The following is a 22,372-nucleotide window of genomic DNA, read 5'->3' on the forward strand; positions in this document are numbered from 1 at the left end:
AAAATAAAATAATGATACACAAAAATTCAGTTCTTCATTCATTAAATGTACACTTCAAGTTTTAAGAATTTATTGCTGCTGGATTTATAACAAAATAAAACAATAACTGGCAAATAATAAATAGGTTTTGAGATTTACAGTACACAATAAATGACAAAACTACTGTAGTGAGAGTGCTCTGACCACTCTCTTTAATGGCCTATAGCAAGATTGTTCTGTCTATCTCCTGCACATATTTCATCCACAACCAACCTCTAACTTCCCATGTTTTCCTCTTACTCCATCCACTGACAGCTGGGAGCTTCATGCTTTGCACAGGCCATGACACAACCTGCCTGTTGTGTCATCAAGTTACCATCAGATAAAACACTTAAACACTTATGTCACCACCACTGGAAAAGTGAAGGACTTCGCTTTTCATACCTGCCTCGTCAGGGCACACTTCATTTTATCAGCACACATCCTATATGCTGCTCTAAAAGGGAGAGGTTAGTCATGTTGCATCTCAAAAAGGCTGGGAAAAGAAAGTCAAAGTCTTTCCAATTTAAATGTTTCACATTTTAAAATGAAATTTCTGTTCACTGCACTTGTATCTTACAGGTCACTAGACAAAACCATGGCAGAGGTTAGAAATACAACATGGAGGGACTTCCCTGGTGGTGCAGTGGTTAAGAATCTGCCTGCCAATGCAGGGGACACGGGTTCGATCCCTGGTCCAGGAAGATCCCACATGCTGCAGAGCAAGTAAGCCTGTGTGCCACAACTACTGAAGCCTTTGCGCCCTAGAGCCCGCGAGCCACAGCGACTGAAGCCTGCGTGCTGCAACTACTGAAGCCCGCATGCCTAGAGCCCATGCTCCTCAACAAGACAAGCCACTGCAATGAGAAACCCGCGCACCACAATGAAGAGTAGCCCCTGCTCGCTACAACTAGAGAAAGCCCGCGTGCAGCAACAAAGACCCAACGCAGCCAGAAAAAAAACAAAGAACGACAACAAAAAAACCCAGATGGGATGTTTAATAGTAAAATTAAATGGATTTTATTCATAAAATTATACAAGACAAGCAAAGAGAATAACAAAATGTACCATAAATAACAAATACTCAATAGCTTATATATAGCTATGTATTAAATTTTTGTCTTATTATTATTTTCCTGCTTAGATTTAAGGAATCATTTCTGGTACCAACTAATGGTCAATGCCATCCAGACACTATTTACACCAATTACTTTCTCTTTGGATTAACTGTAAGTCACTGTGACATAGGAAAAATGAATTTGGGGGAATGCCATATAATTATTAAGAAATCATTACTTAAAAAAAACTTATCAAAATATGGGCATCATATTTTTACCTAAATAGTCTGACAAGTAATAAACTGGTAAATATTTGCTCAAACAATAGCCTTCTTTAAATATTATGTAGGTCAGCACAAAATAATAAAAAACGTCTCTTAAAATATAGTCCTATCAAAAATATATATATATAGTCCTAAAATCAGCTTAGATATATATCAGTTTAAGGAATATAAAAAGTGTACAGAGTTCAGCATTGAAAATTGGTTCCACATAGTTGTAATTTTTAAACAGAAGGATACTGGCAAATGCATTTGGTAAAGGAAGGAGAACTACATAAAATTCTTAACATAGACCAGAAGCAAATCTAAGCAGTACTAGTGTTCTATCTAATCAATTTCATCACTTCATGACTAGGCAGGATTCTTTAAATGTTTTTAATTAAAAAAATTTTACTGAATGCAAGATTCTTTAAATTCTATAGTGCTTTACAATTTTCAAAAGTTTCACACATGATTTCAGATAATCTCATAACAACCCTTTCTCACCGCTATACTGCCCATCCCCCCTTCCCTCTCCCCATTGGAAACCACCAGTTTGTATCTGTGAGGCTGCTTCTTTTTTGTTTTATTCACTAGTTTGTTGTATTTTTTAGATTCCACATGTAAGTGATATCTTACAGTATTTGTCTTTCTCTGTGTGACTTATTTCACTTAGCATAGTGCCCTCCAAGTCCATCCACATTGTTGCAAATGGCAAAATTTTTATTATTTTTTTATGGCTTTTCGTAAGATCTTACGGAAAAACCCAAATGAACTTTTTGGCCAACCCTATATTTTACATATATATATATATATATATATATCTCACATCTTGTTTATCCATTCATCTGTTGATTGTTCTTTAATTCTTCTAGGTCTTTGTTAAATGATTCTTGCATCTTCTCGATCTTTGCCTCCATTCTTTTTCCGAGGTCCTGGATCATCTTCACTATCATTATTCTGAATTCTTTTTCTGGAAGGTTGCTTATCTCCACTTCATTTAGTTGTTTTTCTGGGGTTTTACCTTGTTCCTTCATCTGGTACATAGCCCTCTGCCTTTTCATCTTGTCTATCTTTCTGTGAATGTGGTTTTTGTTCCACAGGCTGCAGGATTGTAGGTCTTCTTGCTTCTGCTGTCTGCCCTCTGGTGGATGAGGCTATCCCTCATCTGTTGATTAACAATTAGGTTGCTTCCATAGCCTGGCAATTGTAAATAATGTTGCTATGAACATTGGGATGCATGTATCTTTCTGAATATGGTAGTTCTATTTCTATTTTTTTGAGAAATCTCCATACTGTTTTCCACAGTGGCTGCATCAATTTACACTCCCACCAACAGTGTACAAGGATTCCCTTTTCACCACATCCTCACCAACATTTGTTATTTGTGTGCTTTTTGATGACAGCCATTCTAACAGGTGTGAGGTAATATCTCACTGTGGTTTTGATTTGCATTTCCCTAACGATTAGCAACGTTGAGTAACTTTTCATGTGCTTTCTGGCCATCTACATTTCCTATTTGGAAAAATGTCTATTCAGTTCTGCCCATTTTCCAAACAAGTTATTTGTTTTTTTGATGTTGAGCTGTATGAGCTGTTTATATATGTTGGATATTAACCCCTTATCGATCATATCATTTGCAAATATCTTCTCCCATTCAGCGGGTTGTCTTTTCATTTTGTTGGTGGTTTCCTTTGCTGTGCAAAAGCTTTTAAGTTTAATTAGGTCCAATTTGTTTATTTTTGCTTTTGTTTCCTTTGCTTTAGGAGATGGATCCAAAAAAATATTGCTGTGATTTACGTCAAAGAGTGTTCTGTGTTTTCCTCTAGGAGTTTTATAGTATCCGGTTTTACATTTAGGTCTTTAATCCATTTGAGTTTATTTTTGTATATGATGTTAGAGAAGGTTCTAATTGCATTGTTTTACATGTAGCTGTCTAGTTTTCCCAGAGCCACTTATTGAAGAGACTGCCTTTTCTCCACTGTATATTCTTGCCTCTTCTGTCATAGATTAATTAACCAAAGTGTGTGGGTTTATTTCTGGGCTCTCTATTGTGTTCATTGATCTATGTGTCTGTTTTTGTGATAAAACCATACTGTTTTGATTACTGTAGCTTTGTAGTATTGTCTGAAGTCAAGGAGCATGATTCCTCCAGCTCTGTTCTTTCCCAAGATTGTTTTGGCTATTTGGGGTCTTTTGTGTTTTCATACAAATTCTGAAATTACTTGTTCTAGTTCCGTAAAAAATGCCATTGGTAGTTTGATAAGGATTGCATTGAATTTGTAGATTGCCTTGGGTAGTATGGTCATTTTAACAATAGTAATTCTTTCAATCTAAGAACATGGTATATCTTTCCATTTGTTTGTGTCGTCTTCAATTTCTTTCATCAGTGTCTTATAGTTTTCCAAGTACAGGTCTATCTCCTTAGATAGGTTTATTCCCAGGTATTTTATCCTTTTTGATGTAATGGTAAATGGGACTGTTTCCTTAATTTCTCTTTCTTGTAGTTTGTTGTTAGTGTATAGAAAAGCAACAGATTTTTAAAAATTTAACAGTATACACATTTTTGTCAACATGAGTAAGTTTTTCCTTTATATGTTATATTTACTTGACAAGAAAATATATCCAAGAAAGGGTATAAATGTCACCGCATAGAACCTGAGCCCTTTTTGTTAAGTTGTATTAAAGGGGCTGGGAGTGGGGCTAGATTTCTCCAAAGACTGAATCACAGGGCAAGAGAAAACTTCAGGAAGGATCTCCAAAATATCACTGTGATTTATAAAATTTCTCACTAAGAATCAAAAAGTGAACCTGAAGTGATATAAAGAAAATATAAGTACTAAGGATACTCCATGAAGCACTTTCTTCTTGAACAGCAGAAAAAAAAAATGTAACTGTCTCAAAGAAAATGAGACAGTAATTAAAATAAATGAACTATAGCTACATACCTCAATATTTTAAAAAAAACATTAAGTAAAAATAGTTTAATTGTGAAAGTATACATAAAGTAGCATACTACTTATGCAAAATTTGAAAACACACAAAACAAAAAATAGGTTGTTTATGGATACATACTTACGTAACAACAATACAAAACATGTATGATTAAAACACACCAATAATATGATAGTGGTTATCAATGGGGAAGTAAGAAAAGTGTGAACAGGAACTTGAGATCTTAGCTCTACCTGTTACATCCCTTTAAAAAAAATTATGGCAAACGCACTGGCTTAATCTTAGTGGTACATATATAGGATACCTTGGAGATATTGCGGGTCTGGTTCCAGGTCACCTCAATAAAGTGAGTGACACAAACATGTTGGTTTCCCAGTACATATAAAAGCTATGTTTACTATACCGTAGTCTCTTAAGTGTGCAACAGCAGTATGTCTAAAAAAACAATGTACAAATGCTGGAGAGGAAGAAAAAGGAACCCCCCTACACTGTTGGTGGGAATGTAAATTGGTGTAGCCACTATGGAGAACAGTATGGAGGTTCCTTAAGAAAACTAAAAATAGGGCTTCCCTGGTGGCGCAGTGGTTGAGACTCCACCTGCCGATGCAGGGGACATGGGTTCGTGCCCTGGTCTGGGAAGATCCCACATGCCGCGGAGTGGCTGGGCCCGTGAGCCATGGCCGCTGAGCCTGTGCGTCCGGAGCCTGTGCTCCGCAACGGGAGAGGCCACAACAGTGAGAGGCCCGCGTACCGCAAAAAAAATAAACAAACTAAAAATAGAGTTACCATATGATCCAGCAATCCCACTCCTGGGCATATATCCGGAGAAAACCATAATTGGAAAAGATACATGTACCCAAGTGTTCACTGTAGCACTATTTACAATAGCCAAGACATGAAAGCAACCTGAGTGTCCATCGACAGATGAATGGATAAAGAAGATGTGGTGTACATATACAATGGAATATTACTCAGCCATAAAAAAGAATGAAATAATGCCTTTTGCAGCAACATGGATGGACCTAGAGATTATCATACTAAGTGAAATAAACCGGACAGAGAAAGACAAATATCATATGATATCACTCATAGGTGGAATCTAAAAAATAGTACAAATGAACAGAAAGAGACTCACAGACTTAAAAACAAACTTATGTTTACCAAAGGAGGAGGAAAGGGTGGGGAGTGGGGGGGGATAAATTAGGAGATAGGGATTAGTCGATACAAACTACTATATATGAAATAGATAAACAACAAGGTCCTACTGTACGTAGCACACAAAACTACATTCAACATCTTGTAATAACCTATAATGGAAAATAATCTGAAAATGAATATATATGTATATATAAATATCTCAATCACTTTGCTGTACATCAGAGACTAACACAAAATTGTAAATCAACTATACTCCAATTTTTAAAAATTCACTAACATAAAAAAATAAAAAACAAAACAACAGCAACAACAAAAAGAATCCTTTATTGCTAAAAAATGCTAACTATCATCTGAGCCTTCAGTGAATCTTAGTAGTAGAATCAAAGACCACTGATCACAGATCAGAATATAGTAATAAAGAAGAAGTTTGAAAATATTGCAAGAATTACCAAAATGTGACAGAGAAACATGAAGTGAGCAAATGCTGTTGGAAAAATGGTGCCAGCAGACTTGCTCGATACAGGGTCACCACAAACCTTCAGTCTGTAAAAAACACAGTATTTGTAAAGCACTATAAAGTGAGGTATGCCTGTATATGTATTTATGTTATTTTGTACTTTTCTATAGGTTTGCAATATTTTATATTTAAAAATAAAAACATAAGCTAAATAAAACATTAACTTATGTTACTTATCACTACATTTAAAAGATGATACACTATTAGAGAAAGTTTAGAAACAGATGTACCCTTTACTCATTAATTTTTGATTGCTATTAATCAGTTTAATCAAATCTTAGCTTTCTGTCTCAGACCTCAGTAGACTATTTCAAGGAAGTCATGCTAAATTTTTTATACCATGTCTTAAGAGCTGAAGAGTTTTAGCAACTTCAACTGGTTTCAATGTTGTTCAACTTTTCCCCCCATATAACAGTGAATTTACTCTACTTGTGAGAGTATTCTACCAGTGCTTTTACTCTTGATATTCATATCAAACAATTTTTTTCTTCATAAACAACAAAAGAGGAATTTCAGCACCCTTTTCTCAGGTTGATAAACCCAAATGGAGTGCTTTTTTAAAACGAGCATAGAGATTCTCAAAAACTAGACTACTTCTCTGACTGTAAATAATCATATTCTCTAAGAAAAATCTAGCAGTTGGTTAACAGCATAAACTAGGTTTATGAAAAAGCAGGATTTGCTCTAATTCAGTTGACACAGCAGGGCCAATTTGGGCACAATGTAAATTTTGTGTTTGCTCTGGCATGATTACATCAGTAAGAAAAAACAGGTAAAGGCAGAAAGCTGCACCCAGCTGAACTGGGCTGTGCAGGAATAAAGAAACATATCCACCTCAAACATCTATCTCAGATCACCACATGTATTATGGGCTACATTTAGCTACATTTGGCAGTACAACTTTCCATCCATATTCAAATTAACCCTCCTTCCACGCCATAACTCATAAGTACAACCTTTAAAACACCTGTTTCTACAAGTCAGGTCTTTCTAAAAGTAAAAAGCTAGATTCATTGTAGTATTTATGTATTTCTTTATTTAAACTAAAATCACAGTGCTACACCACCACACACCTGGTAGAATAATGTGCATCAAGTGGTGAGTAGAAAAATAAATGTGGTATAGCTATACGATGGAATACTATTTAGCAATAAAAAGAAATGCAGTACTGATACATGCATGTACATGCATAAACCTAAAAAGAAAATCATGCTGAGAGGAAGAAACCAGTTAGAGAAGACTATATAATGTACAATTTCATTTATTTGTAATTTCTAGGAAAGATGGAAGTATAAAAGAAAAAAGATCAGCGATTGCTTGGGTGTAGGTGTTGACATCACAGAATTACACCTTTATACAGTCTATGTCCCAAACTATACACCAATAATTATTTTAGAATGCATTAGTCTCTTAAATTATGTAGAAAACAAAACAAAGTTAAGATGACACGAGCTTTCACTTTAATAATTTTTTTTTTTTTTTCTTTTTTTGCGGTACGCCGGCCTCTCACTGTTGTGGCCTCTCCCGTCGCAGAGCACAGGCTACGGACGCGCAGGCCCAGTGGCCATGGCTCATGGGCCCAGCCTCTCTGAGGCACGTGGGATCCTCCCGGACCGGGGCACGAACCCACGTCCCCCGCTTCGGCAGGCGGACTCGCAACCACTGTGGCACCAGGGAAGCCCCTTATGTATTTCTTAACCATTTAACATGTGTAAAACTATTCTCTTGTTTTTACTGTTCTTTTTTTTTTCTTTTTATGTGTCACCAATGAATTTTTTGAGTGTTGTGCCTCTGATTTCACTTTTGCAATAATCCCTGTGGTTGTTATTGTGCGTTTCTGTAAAGCACAATGATTTTTAGGAACATATATGTTGCATTATGAATAACTGACTATATGATTATAACTTCCACTTTACAGATTAGAAATTAGATTAGGTAGGTTGTATTGTATAATCTGTCTAAAATCATGTAGCTAGTAAGTGGCAAAACATGATTTGAAATCAGACAGTCTAACATTAGAGCCTGTACTCCGAATCACCACCTGCCTCCCAGTAATTGACATTAAATAGTTCTATGGCAGGCATCACATACAGTTAAACTGCTTTCTAAACTTCCATCTGAAAGGGCTCAAAGTCAGAAAATTAAAGAAGCTTACAGAAGAAGTTCATCTACAGAGTCTTAATCATAAGGCAACAGAGTTTTAAAAAAACTATATGAACAGCTTTATATCTCCATACTGAAAAAAATTAAAATATCAAAGAATATGAAATGCTAAAGATAGACAAAATGTTGATTTTTTGGGTACCGTAATTTTTAGTTCTACAACTTCCATTTTATTATTGTTTATAGTTTTTATTTCTCTGCTTAGAGTTATCTTTTCATTTATTGTGAATACATTTTCCTCTATGTCATCAACCATTTACAAAAGCTGCTTCAAAATTTTGCCTGCAAACTTCCACATCTGGGTCATCTAGAAGTTGGTTTCTGGTTTTTGTTTTTTTGTTTGTTTGTTTTTAAACTAATCAAATTTTCCTGGTCTTCTTCATTATTGCGGTAAAAATAAACATAAAATTTACCACTGCAACCATTTTTAAGTGTGTAGTTCAGTGTTATGCAACCATTACCACCATTAATCTCCAGAAATTTTTATATCTTCACAAATTAAAATTCTATACCTGTTGAACAATAATTCCCTGTTCTAGTTCTTATGTTGAGTAATTTTGGATTTATCTTAGATATTATGAATGTTATATTGTAGAGACCCTGGATGTTGCTATACTCTAGGTTGGGTTCAAAGTACAAACTTTGCCTGTTTCAGTGCTGTTCAAATTCCAGTTCAGTTCCATTATTATTAACTGTGCTGTTCTGAATCCACCATGCATATGTGTGGTTCAGGTGTCAGCCAGAGACCTGAGCAAAAGTATTCACAGATTTTGAGGCTCCCCACACTGGCTCTCTCCTTTCTAGAATTCTTCCTTAACTTTTCAATATCTTTGGTAGTAGTTTCGTTTTTTTTTTTTTTTTTTTTGGCCTCACCAAGCGGCTTGTGGGATCTTAGTTCCCCGACCAGGGATTGAACCCGGGCCCTCAGCAGAGAAAGAGCGGAGTCCTAACCACTGGACCGCCAGGGAATTCCGAGTAGTTTTCTTAAACTCTGTCCTCTACTTCCTCAGGCCAGAAGGACTCTGGGTTTCCTTCTGGGGTTTCAGCTTCTGGGTACAGTGCCAACTGTAGCCTGAACTCAGGATAAGAGCCATAAAAATGGGGAAATTCACTCTGTGCCACTCTCTTCTTTCAAGTGTCCGTTTCCCTTCAGAATCCTCCCACTTTTATTTACTCTTTTGAGACTTCAGGCAGTTGTTTACTTTTTGTATTTTTCCTGAGTTTATAGTTGTCCAGTAGGAGTTTGCTCAATCATACCAACAGCAAACTGTTAACTACGTTTCAAATTCTTCTTTACACCAGGTAAAAACATTTGCGATATTAAAGAAGCTTATTATTCAATTATTCCTTAGGCATACAAATGAACACAATGTGCCAAATCTTATAAAAATCAATGTAGCCATCTCCTAAAACTAAATATTTCAATAAAAAATCTGAAAATGCTCACTGAGAGATCTAGGCCACAGGGAAAACAGACCTACAAATAAATGTTGGGACTTCATGGCAAACCAGTCCCTGAACTCTGTGGCCTGGTCTTCCTAGTTCAGTGTTAAAGATGGTTAAAATAAACACATATAGAAAATAACTGTTTTACATTTAGGTGAAAGCAATCATTTTAGTCTCATCTCATATCCAATGGATTATGAATCATACAACTTAAAAACCCAGTCAAGCTGATGGTACTTAAAAAAATCATCCTTTGATGTTAATTTTCATTTATGAATTCTCTCAAACTCCTTTTCTTGAGAAATGAGAAACTAGAGAACAGAACACAACTCTACAGGACACCTTTGTCCATCTATTTTTATATTTAATCAGTTAAAAACAATGAGTTGTTTTTTCTTAAACATAACTATGTTTTCACCAGCTGGTGGTCAAGTCCACGTGGTTATCCTGAAGTATCATTCTAAAATACACAATACAACACTTCAGAAGCTGAGTTCCAAAACTGAATTCAAGAAAAAAAATAGCTGAGTGCAATCTATGTTATCTTCAGATTCACTTAATAAAAAGATATGGAATACACTCTACAATTTCTGAACACACAGTACTACATTCCATTATTGGTTATTTACAGCTACAAAGAAGAGAGCCAAGGAAAGAACCTTCATTTAGTTTTGTAAGACATATCTACATCAGTCTTGATTAACATACTAATTTGTATTACTTTCCTTTTATGATAATCTATAAGCTCACTTAGAGTAGCCAAATCATTGTTATGATAGTCATAACAATAATAATATTCTAGGTGTTATGTTGACATTCACAGTACTACATGAATTTAGTAAGAACAGTGAGTGTCAGTCTAAAACAGTGTTTTTATCAATAAACAAGCAACTCAACAGCAAACATAGGTTTCCTCTCTTTTACTCAGTTTTTAAAAAATAACTCATTGCATGAATTAATCTACATGGCACTTGGAAATGATTAATTCCTTTCAAAGACTGACTTAAAATGTAAAGATAAAATCTAAATCATAGAAATATGCTCAAAATATTTGCAATTATTTGCTCACAAGTTTGGTACACCAATCAGCAAAAGCTATAATAATACAACTCACATCACAATTAGGGATGAAGACAATCCGAAAGTATATGAATGAATATATGAATTTGAGGAGTCAACCTGAGAACTGTGAATGGCCAATATCAGGTTACTAAAGAAAGAATGTGATCTATGGGTAGGGAGAGAAGGCAGAATGAGAGGGAGACACATACAGAGAGATACACAGCAGATACAAAAAAGGAGACACAAACACTGATGGAAGAGGGAGAGAAAGACAAAGACATTAGACTGCGGTAGATGGGGTACGTGCGTGTGTGAAGGCTATCAAAGAGATACCCAGGTAGAGAGAGTTTTAGAGAAGGAGGGGGACAAGAACAGAGATAGAGAGAGGGAAATAGAGGGGGGGAAATCACAGAGGCTAATTAAGAGTCCCAGTCAGAAAAATTAAGGAGAAACAGAGACAGGACACAGAGCGTAAAGCCTACGAAGAGTCCTAGCTGCAAATGAGCAAGAATCCTTTTTCAGTCTCACTGACCAGATTAATGCCTCCACCTGTAGAGAAGAGCTATTCAGACAAAGGAAGAAGAATGAGAAAGACCCTATTTTATATTGGGTTGGCCAAAAAGTTTGTTCAGGTATTTCTGCAACATCTTACAGAAAAACCCAAATGAACTTTTTGGCCAACCCCAGTATATAGTGGTGATTCTATGTATTTTATACACAGAGGCTATTCCTCTTACCAACAGTTCCTCAAAGTCAACTGATTTAAAAAATGAATATTCTAAACTGCAAATCTGGTCAATTACACCACTATTAAAAAATATTGAACGGTTTTCCCTTCACATGGGGGACAAAGTCCCACTTGCCACTCCAAGTCGTGCCCTTGCCTACCTTTCCAAACTCATCTTTAAGTTTCCTGAAAGCACCAAGCTGTTTCATGACTCTGACCCCCTGCTCTCCTCTTTCCTTATTCTGTATGGTAAACTAATCCTTACAAGCCCTTAGTCAAGAGTCTTATCCTTTATGAAACTTTGACCTCTCTCCTTCTATTTCAGACTTTCAATAACTTTCTCCTCTGGAGTTCCACTGTATCACAATACTTCTATTACACCACTTACCACATACTATTTCATTTTTTTATGTTTTTCTCCTCTACTAGACCAGAATTTCATCTCTTTATACCACTACCATCTAAAGTAAAACCTTAAAAGAAATAGGCACCCGGTAATTGTTGAACGGACAGACTAATGTATCAGAGCAAAGAGGAAAGTAGATTTCACATAGGTAGACTAAGGATTAGTCTCTTACCTGTTTGGAGTTGGTTAAATACAGTTTTGCTCCAAGATTTAAAATCTGCAGCTTTACCAGATCATCTTCACCAGTGAAGCTTTTAGCTGTCTTCCTCAAAACATCAGGGGCAATTTTAGGAACTCGTTCACAGTTTTCTCCAATTAGCCAAAGAATACTTGCTCTAGCCACAGGAACCTAATATTAGAAGCAGATTATATACAAATATTACAAATAATATAATCATACTCTCCTTAATATTAACATAGAAAAGGCTTTAAATATTATAAAGGTTTTATCATCTAATAATTCATTTAATGTATATCCAGGAAGTCCTTCTGTAATTATGAATTTTCTTCAGTTACCAGAAATTCTGATTAAAACTGATTTCAGAGATAATGCTTAAGAAAAGATTCATAAAGGAAAAACCACTGGTCTAGAATCTTGATTCTAACAGTGATCCACCAATTCTTGGGCTGAATCTGTCTGGCCATGCCCATTTATTTATCATTGTTGCTGCTTCTGTGCTATAATAGCAGAAGAGTAGTTGCAACAAAGACCGTAAGGCTGAAAATATTTACTTATCTAGCAGTTTACAGAAAAAGTCCGCCGACCTCTGCTCTAGGGCATTGGTTCACAAACCTTGATGCCTATAAAAATCATCTAGGGTTATGACTAAAACTGTAGGGTTTTGGTAACAGTTCTAAGACAGTAATTCTGTGATGGGGTCCAGGAATCCATGCTTCATGAAGCATTACAGATGAACCCGGAGACAGGCAGTCTGCAAACCACGTTTTGAGAATCCATGGACAATATAGAAAAAGGAATAGACCCATTAAAGATTATGATTCCAAATCAAAACTGTTATTGTCCTCTATGTACCTATATCTGCAGCACTGGAAATAAATAAAACTGACAAAATCATCAAGGCCTGCTTATAAAATCATGAATGCTGGTCTATTATTGGGTCATCAACAATAGAAATAGGAATAAGATAAATCTGTCCAATACTGCATTTTGGCATTATATATATTTTCAATAAACTACATTTCCATATAATTTGTTTCTTAAAAATAAATGCTTTGTTACAAATTGGAAACCTTCCACCAGCACCATTAAGACCAACATTTTATTTAGAGCATGCAAATTAGTTTTATTACTATTTGTTTATTTGTATCCTCCCCCTTTCAATATCCTTCAAAAAGAATTTGAAGGGGTATGTAAATTAGTTTCTGTGAACATTTTCACCTAGTATAGAAAATTTGCTTTTAATAATAAATGAAAAAGCCAATGGCTATCATTAAGAGGTAGCATCACAAGAAGAGATAAGACTCTTTATGAAGTCCTTTTCTAATTCCTCAAATAAAGCCCTAATGTTTTCATTACAGTTTCACAGCTGTACACAGTACGACTGTTAAGGAAGAAAGTGAGAATGAGGACCTTTGCACAGCTAGAATTTTATCACAATATATACCACCTTGGGGTTTCCCTGGTGGCGCAGTGGTTGAGAATCTGCCTGCCAATGCAGAGGACACGTGTTCGAGCCCTGGTCTGGGAAGGTCCCACATGCCGCCGAGCAACTAGGCCTGTGAGCCACACTACTGAGCCTGTGTGTCTGGAACTTGTGCTCCGCAACAAGAGAGGCCGCGACAGTGAGAGGCCCACGCACCGCGATGAAGAGTGGCCCCTGCTCGCCGCAACTAGAGAAGGCCCTCGCACAGAAACAAAGACCCAACACAGCCAAAACTAAATAAATAAATAAATAAAAATTTTTTTAAAAATATATATACCACCTTGGATTCCTTCAAAACACCCATTTCAAGAAATAACATAAAATTATTAAGACACCGCTAAGTCTTTCACCAGAAGGAGAATGAGGTCATCAGAAAACTTTAAAGTCAAGTATACATTTTCAAATAATGTGATAACAGTATCATCTTTAAATTAATATTGGAATAAGTTTAGTAAGAGAGAATAAATCAGTATACTTATACAATAAGGGTAAGTACTAAGTATAAGTATTGAGTAAAATACTAAATGCTATTACAGATCTATTCACGTAGTATGATAACACTGATATCCTTACTGCATACTGATTTCTGGAAAGAAAGAGGCTATTTCTAATGTTCCGAAGGTTACACTGCATTAAGACTTTACTCCCAATTTATTATTTTAAATTGGGCTAAAGAACAATAATAATTGAGTAGTACGTTAAATTTTCCAGTACGAAGCAATTCAAGTTGCCTGCCATAATGAAAGGTATGTCTAAATAAGAATATATGGGTAACTTCAGATTTCAGTTATGCTAGATTTATTTTTCTCAAATATTTTATTATATATTACTAGTATGAAAATTAGAATTCTATGACATAGCACATCTATTACCCCACTTTAAGTAATTTTCCTCTGGTTACACACTTATTTATTTATTTACTTCTTTGCAATTAAAAAGACAACCCCAAAAAGGTCTAAGAGATTGTTTATATTCCTATTCATTAATATATCAAGATTAAAATAATAATATTTAAATACTCTAAACATTAATAATGCATACATTTAAAATATAACTCTTTAAAAAATTAAAAATCAGTAAGTTCTAAGGCTCACAATGAAAATCTCTAGGTGGGGGGCGGGGCCAGGATCATATTCAGAGAGTCTAGAACTAAGTAATAAAATTTCTATTTTAAAAACATAGAAAACGGCAACTAAGGAGCCTGCCTGCTGCAACTAAGAAGCTCACAAGCCGCAACTAAGGAGCCCGCCTGCCGCAACTAAGACCTGACACACACAACCAAATAAATAAAACACACACACACACACACAAACATAGAAAACTTCTTCACAACAGGAAATAATATCACTACAAATATACTAATACCAATCTTTCCATGATGACATTAAAAAGCTTAGAAAACTGACAAACCCAATGTTTTTGTGCATGTGGCTGGAATCAGAATAAGATTTTCAAATTTCAGCCCTGCCTTTCTCTCCCAATTAAGTTATAAGACTCTTATTTGTACGCCACTGATACTATGAATCCATGGCCACTATTTTCAAAGATTTGAAGCAACTGAAAAAAGAGCAAGTAAGAAAATTAGTCACTTTTTGTCCTCCATGGTCTTTTCAAACAGAACAAATAGGAACATGGAACTAAGGCCAAACTAATAACACACATGTATGCATACAATACTTTCATTATGAACCTTTTTTTTTCCCAACATTTTTGAAGACAAACTGGATTGTAAATGACTTTGCCTGATTCTTTATTCTAAATGCCCTGAGCAAGTGGTTAAGTGCACTTTTTAAACCTTCTACCTGAAGGCAGTTTCCACTGCCTTTTAGCCCATTAACTTGCCTGCAAAAACAAATAATGTTTCCTAGCTGACCACAACAGTTACAGAAAGACATCTAGAAAGATTTTACAGATCACTCTGTAAGCAGTTCAATTTAAAAGCTATTGTGTTACAATACCAGCTCACTGCACAATGCAACAGTGTAAAGTAAATCCTGCAAAAACATCGATTTTATTTATTTAAATTTGTCAAAGGCAAAATCAGTAGACATCTAAACAAACTGCATGCAAACAGCACATCAGACCCAATATTCTGCATGTGGACTCAATAAGCATGAAAACCTGAGTGTGGATTAAGTGGGGATGGCAGGGCAAGTATAGTTAACTTGTGAAATGGCAGGCGCTCATGAGGTACCTGGGTATGGAGTACATAAGGCGCTACTTGAGTATCGCTCAGTAGTCTACCAAATAACATCTTTCAACTCTTCTTTTATAATGTGAAACCCTCACCTGTCCCATTAAAGATAATGTGAAATCCTCTTAGAACAATCCTCAGGTAGTGTGCATTTTATTCTGGAAGAACTTTGCTCCCAAAGCAGTATTTACTACAAATGAAGGATACTCCAAAGGATAAAATATTCACAATCAGGACAGTTGACTGCCCTATCAACATAAATTATTCAATATAAATGAATTTTAAATATAGAATTAATTTAAATTTTAGTTTTCAGATTTTCAACTATGCCACTTACTAAATAAGAAATGGAATCAAAGTCTTGAATACAATAAAATCTGTGTTCTCTTTTTTAAAAAATTACATAGCTAACATCTAATGAGCTCCCACCATGTTTTAACGGCATTGTTTTAAAGTACCTTACCTGTTTTCTCAGTCAGTTATCACAAAAGCCCTATAAAGTAGACTCTACCATTATCCCCACTTGACATATGAGGAAACTGGGGCACAAAGGAAATAAGAAACTTGCCCAACATCTCACAGCTTGTCAGTGATGCAACTAGGACTGGAACTCCAAGTCTAGATCCAGAGTTCGCCATGGGCACTTGGAAGAGACAATGAGTGCGCTGTATTCTAGGAAGAATACTGGCCAGCAAGGCAAGAAGACTGGTTCTGGTTCCTGACTGATCACATATATCATGGAGACAAACAATTTCACACCAATGAGTTTCATTTACTCGTTAATCAAATGAAAGTTTATTCCTTTGCACCTATTCTTTTGCCACACTGTGCAACGGCTCCCTTAAGGCCTCCTGCAGCTTCCCCAGAGCGAGCCTTTTTTTTTCAGGGCAGATCTAGGCCATCTTCTTGCCTATTCCCACACTTATGCACATGGGGCATTTTCCCACTTCCTTTTACCTCTGGTTTTATGGATAAGTAAGGTGGTCACCTTGGTTCCTCCTCCTCCCAGAGGGTACATGAGCCCAGGATTTCGTCCTGATAAAGTGGCTTAGGTACTGAGGGAAAACATGCTCAATAGTGTCCTCTTGTCCTCTGACACTGGTCAGATTGGCTCTTTCTAAAATCCAGGAGGTCTAGGATTTAGGTCAAATAGGCAGAGATTCAGTAAGAAAGAGGTCTCATTTAAGGCTCTGAGGCTTAATGTTAGAATCACGTGCCCACATTTAAAGGTCCTCAAGTGCTTGGTCAGATTAATAAAGCTCACTTTCTTTTCCACATGGCCATTCTTGTGTGAATAGGTCTCTTGACTGGAGCAGAGATTCTGGGGATTCACTTCTGATTTGAAGCTGTTGTTGGCTACACCCCTCACCACATTCTTCTGGAGTAACTTGTGCCGCCAATCCCTGGCCATTTTTAGGGTTGTGCATCACAAACCATCTTGCTTCTTTCTTCCTTGTGCCACTTCAAGCACTTCAGCTTCCTGAGGTATGTTAACGGTAAAAACTCATCACCTTTTCACTCTCCAAAAGTTCGGGTTTTTTTGCTATAGAATTGCATGTAGTTTTTCTTATAATTATTTTAATCTCTTCTATATCACAGTCCCAATTTGTCTACTTTTGCTTTCTCTCCACCTTATCAGAATCAGGAGGGATTTTCTACTTTATTATCTTTCCAAAGGACCACATTTAAGATGTATTTATCAATTTCAACTGTCTTTATTTGGTATTTTACACAATCATCTCTGATCCCTCTTAGGTTTCTATGCTTTCTTTCACTGTTATTTTTCAAATGCCTCAGGACAAATATCAAATTCTTTTATGTTTGGTCTCTTTACTTTAAAAATGGTGACAGTTACAGCTTTAGCCATGCCCCACACACTTTGAAAAAAAGTATTTTCTTTTTCTGTGCTTTTTGGGAAGCCTGTATTTTTTTCTTTAAACTTTAATTTAAAAGTGTATTTCTTGCTTCACAACTGCTCTGGTACCATTTTAAAATATTTAATTCTTATGTTATTGCTTAAGGTTAAAAAATATAAAAGCTTTAGGTTTACTTTATGTCTAAGTAAATGATTTTTTGTAAATGTTCTATGGATACATCCATAAAAGTGGGTATTATCTGTTCAAGAGATATAAGATTTTAGCTATATTTACTATATCAAGTATTGATCCTGTTATTTAATTTCTCTATGTCCTTACATCTACATCTTACTTAAAAATCTATGAGGTGTATCTAATTCGAGACAAGCATATTAAAGTCACCCACCAAAACTGTATTTTATCTATTTCTCCTTGCATTTCCAATAGATTTTTCATTTACATATTTATTTGGTTGCCATATTTTTTGTGCACATAGGTTTATGTTTCTTCATTTCTTGGTAAATTGGGCCTTTTTTCTCATTTTATAATGTTCCATTTTATCCTGTTAAAAGCCTTTAATTAATTTTAAATTCTTGTTGATATTCACTTAATGTCTCTTTCCCTACTTTCTTATTTTCAACCTTTATCACTTTGATTATGGTGTTTTAATTATAAATGGCCTCTATCTGGCTTTTGTTTTTCATTCCAATTTGAAAGTCTGTCTTCTAATGAGAGAATGCAATCCATTCATATTCAGAGTAGGATATATTTGATTTTTACTCTTTCATCTTACTTCTTGATTTTAACTCTTCCATTTTAATTTTTTTAAATTTATTATTTACTTTACATTTTGGTTTTCTTTTTTTCCTTTTGTGAATTTGGAATTCCCACCATATTTTGTATTCCACTAATAGTTATTTTCTATCTGACAAAAACAGAAAAACAAGCTTTGCTATACAGATTTGTAAGAAAGTATGTACTTGGCTAATATTCCAACAACTGGCGTAGAGAAAGTCGATGCAATCAAACATTTTCCTGAGCCCCACACAGGGACATAATCAAATACAACAAATTCAACAAATTCTTCTTCCAAGGAAGTCTATGGTTTGCTTGATATGGGTCTTATATACTGCCACAGGTTTCATGTATAAGCAGCTGCATTCACCTGAAAGCCTTAACACTCCCTTCCTTTTGCCTCTTCCTTTCTAACAAGAGCAGAACAAGCTTAAAAGCATAAGTTTTAACTAAATTTTGCACAAGATGATGGGGAATACAGAACTCCACATTCCTATTTCTTTCTCATAACCAGACACACATTTCTCCATCATTCTTTATAAACAAGGAATTAACTATTTTCCCTATCAAAACTTACTGTTTTCACCCCAAGATAAGCTATTTTCACCTTACTATTTTTTTAAACAAAATTCACATTTTATTTAGGTTGAAATAAACTATACAAAATTGATTTTCTTCACCAAAGATAACAACAATATTTTCTGTATTATTCCTAGATAAACTACAAAACATTTTTGTAGTTTTTCTAGGTTTTGCTTGTAAATCAAGATGAGGCAGTAGATACAGTCTTGGAAAAAAAACAAGAAAACAAACAAATCAGTTGTCAGTATCCATGGCCTCTGATCCTGTCTTGACCATGAAACAGAAGTGTTCAAAAAGCTTATGAGGATATAGGCTCAATAAAGGAATGTAAACAGCAACAACCAGATGTGGAACAACAATGGCAGGCTCTTCCATTCAAACTTTAACTATAACCTGTTCCTTTAACTTCATTTGATAAAGACAAAATTTACACTGAAATTCTTGTTTGGCGAGCTCACACATTTCTCTTACAGTCTGATAATTTTCTTAACTGTCCCTTATGGATTTTTAACAGCATACTTAAAACTCCTACCATTCAAAGGTCAGTCATGAGCTTCATTGTAACGTTTTATAAAATGTATTCCTTCCTCCCATACCTCCTCAAAATTTATTTCTTCAAAGAAATGATAACTCAATCCCTGACAACTGGATCCACAGCGATAAATGTTATGTTTAAAATGACTTAACTAATACAATTCCAAAGTGCCATTAGCAGAGATCACACAGAGTGTAACGTGGTACTTTCAATGCTATCTTCTGGAAGAACAGTTAGGTCTCCAAAGCATGGGAGTTCAAACGGGCCATTTAAACAGGCAGATTATCAATGACTAATGTACTCAATGGGAGGCCTACAGATCAAGATATTCAGTGATTAAGTGGCCTACATACACCTTACAACTTTTCTGTAAGATATTTTCAAATTTCCGACAGATTTTTTCAAATATCAAATATAAGAGAAAGCCTATTTTAAAAGTCTCTTAGGTATCTTCAATGGTTTCTGAATTATCTGTAAGAAGCTCTGACTTACTTGTATAGAGTTTGATATATGTATCCACCATTAAATCCAAATCGTGTTTTATATGAAAATTTATGTTAAGCAAAGCCAAGTTACTTGAACTTTGGTCTGTCAAAGTGTTCCTCAGGTATGCTTTGAGATGATTTCGCCCATTTTCATAGCATTCATTCTCAACCTTCGTCACAGGAAGAATACATAGGACCTTCAGCAATGTATAAACATTAGGGAAAAACTTGATGTCTGGCAGATGAAGGGCTTCATAAATAGTGGATGGAAGTTCTATATGTTTCCCTCTGTGTTTCCACTTGATTCTCCAACAATGCAGCTCAGCAGAGAGCGTGTCAGGATTAGGTAAGTCACTTCTGTACATGTCAGCATGATGCTCCTCTGATGTATTGAATTTGAGCTGTCCCATGACAGAGGGTACCAGAGATAAGCATTTAAGAGTTTTGAGGTGCTGTTCTGAGAATATATCTTTCAGTTCCTGAATAATGTGTTCCACTGTTGGAACACTTAAGAGTTTCTTTATAGTAACTTGCAGAGGTTAGCTGAGATTTCAGGTTACTGTGCTGAGCTCTGCGAAATTTCCCTGGGAGTTTCATCTGAATATCAAGCTTGGTTGCCAAATTTGTGGCTTCCTCAAACTAAAATTCATGATAAACTTCGATATTTTCCATCACTCATTTAGTGAATGCAGCACTGCAGTCAAACTACTAGCTGCAAAGAAGGCATCAGAGATTTGCCCCTGAAGATTTTTCCCAAAGGCTCTTGTAAAAGATAGAACGTTTTTAAGAACAATGGTAACGATGAAATCAAAATCTGTTACCACACTACAGAGTACAAATGCTTGGCCAGCTATACCGTTATTCCATCTAACATTTGTGTCACTAATTATACCATCTAAACACAAAACAAGTGCTTGTAGGAGGTCCACTAAGATTCCAAATGCATCATGCCTGCCTGTCCACTGAGAATAGCAAATTTCCTTCAGTTCTTTGCCCCTTTCTTCACTGTTCTGAAAGAGGACAGAAATTACATTGTCAAGTTGTGGTGATTGATGGAAAAAAGAACAAACTTCCTCAATTGTTCCTAATGTGACAGATACTCCCGTAACAGGCACTGATTTTGCCAACCACGTATTTAAGGCACAGGAAGAGCAGAGTGTGTAGATAGCTTGGGGATATTTCTCTAAAAGTCTAGAAGCAACAACTTTCACTTTGGAAGAAAATCCACTGGACACAATGTAAGCCTGGCCACGACAGTACTCCATGTTTAATCCCCACTTCTCAGTTATCGTAGTGTGAAATTTCACAGCCAAAATTTCTGCATAGGCTTCATAAGGCAGGAAGCCCACAAATTCCTCTCTCAGGTTGTGAGCTTCGTCAACAAACCTCACCAACACAGGCAGGTGATCTTCCCCTGCTATGTCCACCACATCATCAGTGACGATGGAAAAGAAGTGAGAGTCTCACTTCCCTGAGAGTTTCTTCCCGAATGAATGCAGCTCTCACAGATCTCTAGCATCTGTTTCTGCTGTGTTTTCGAACAGAACAATGTGTTAACTGCCATTGTCTCAAAGCGCTTTCTCAGAACCTCTTCACCAGAACTGATCCGGCACTCCAGCAGTGCTTGAAGGTTATCAGGAATAAAGAGACCTTCTGGGATTTCATCAGCTTCATGTCCATCCAGAGGTATGTTCTGTTTCCCCATAAGAACTAAAATTTCAAATAAAGATTTTAAGTATTCTTTGTTTTCCTTCTCTTCAAGGGTTAAAGGTTTAAAATGTCTTCATCCTGCTCTCCACCCCCTTCTTCTGCACTGGGGTCCTGAGCATTGCTGTTGTTTATTTCCTTATGTTTCGGTTCCTGTTCAGAAGTTTCATCAATTTTCTTCTGTTTCAGTGTCCTGATTTCATCTTCACTCAATTCTTTTATTCGTTTTTTCTGTGTCTGTGTGGATTATTCAAATGGTTGGTAAGATCAAATATTGTTGGTATTGCATTATCTCAAAGAACTGCCCTATAAGGACTAGTTCTACGGATCATATAAGTCTCAAAGTGTTTGGCACACAATCGGTAACGTTAAATTATCAGGAGCTTTAACTTCTAAGTCGGCTCTCCTACAATTCTCCACTAACTTCTGGCATCTGGCTGGATCCCGCGGGAACCTGAAAAAGGCCAGGTCCGACTGCGTGCTCTTCCGCGTGCATCTGGGGGCTGTGCAGAAGTTCCGCATTGTCGTCCGCCCGCCGACCGGCCCAGCCCTCCCCTCCCCGTTCCTCAGGCAGCCCGCCCGCCTGTCGGGGCTGGGGACGGGAGACAGGCCGGTGTGCCGGGAGGTGGGGGACACCTTACTACCTTTTTTTTTTTTTTTTTTTTGCGGTACGCGGGCCTCTCACTGCTGTGGCCTCTCCCGTTGCGGAGCACAGGCTCCGGACGCGCAGGCTCAGCGGCCATGGCTCACGGGCCCAGCCGCTCCACGGTATGTGGGATCTTCC

General features: G+C 36.3%; 1 protein-coding gene and 1 pseudogene across 1 annotated transcript in view; both read right to left on the reverse strand.

The window, feature by feature from the left end:
* Window positions 1-22,372, reverse strand: part of AP3B1 (adaptor related protein complex 3 subunit beta 1) — a 277,730-nt gene that overhangs the window by 116,357 nt on the left and 139,001 nt on the right. Inside the window, exon 15 of the mRNA XM_007129837.4 lies at window positions 11,943-12,119. Within this exon, the coding sequence (XP_007129899.2) occupies window positions 11,943-12,119 (177 nt within the window). The remainder of the gene's footprint in view (window positions 1-11,942; window positions 12,120-22,372) is intronic.
* Window positions 19,839-22,110, reverse strand: LOC102976324 (52 kDa repressor of the inhibitor of the protein kinase-like; annotated as a pseudogene).

Source organism: Physeter macrocephalus, chromosome 8 (assembly GCF_002837175.3).
Source record: "Physeter macrocephalus isolate SW-GA chromosome 8, ASM283717v5, whole genome shotgun sequence".
NCBI classification, from domain to species: domain Eukaryota; kingdom Metazoa; phylum Chordata; class Mammalia; order Artiodactyla; family Physeteridae; genus Physeter; species Physeter macrocephalus.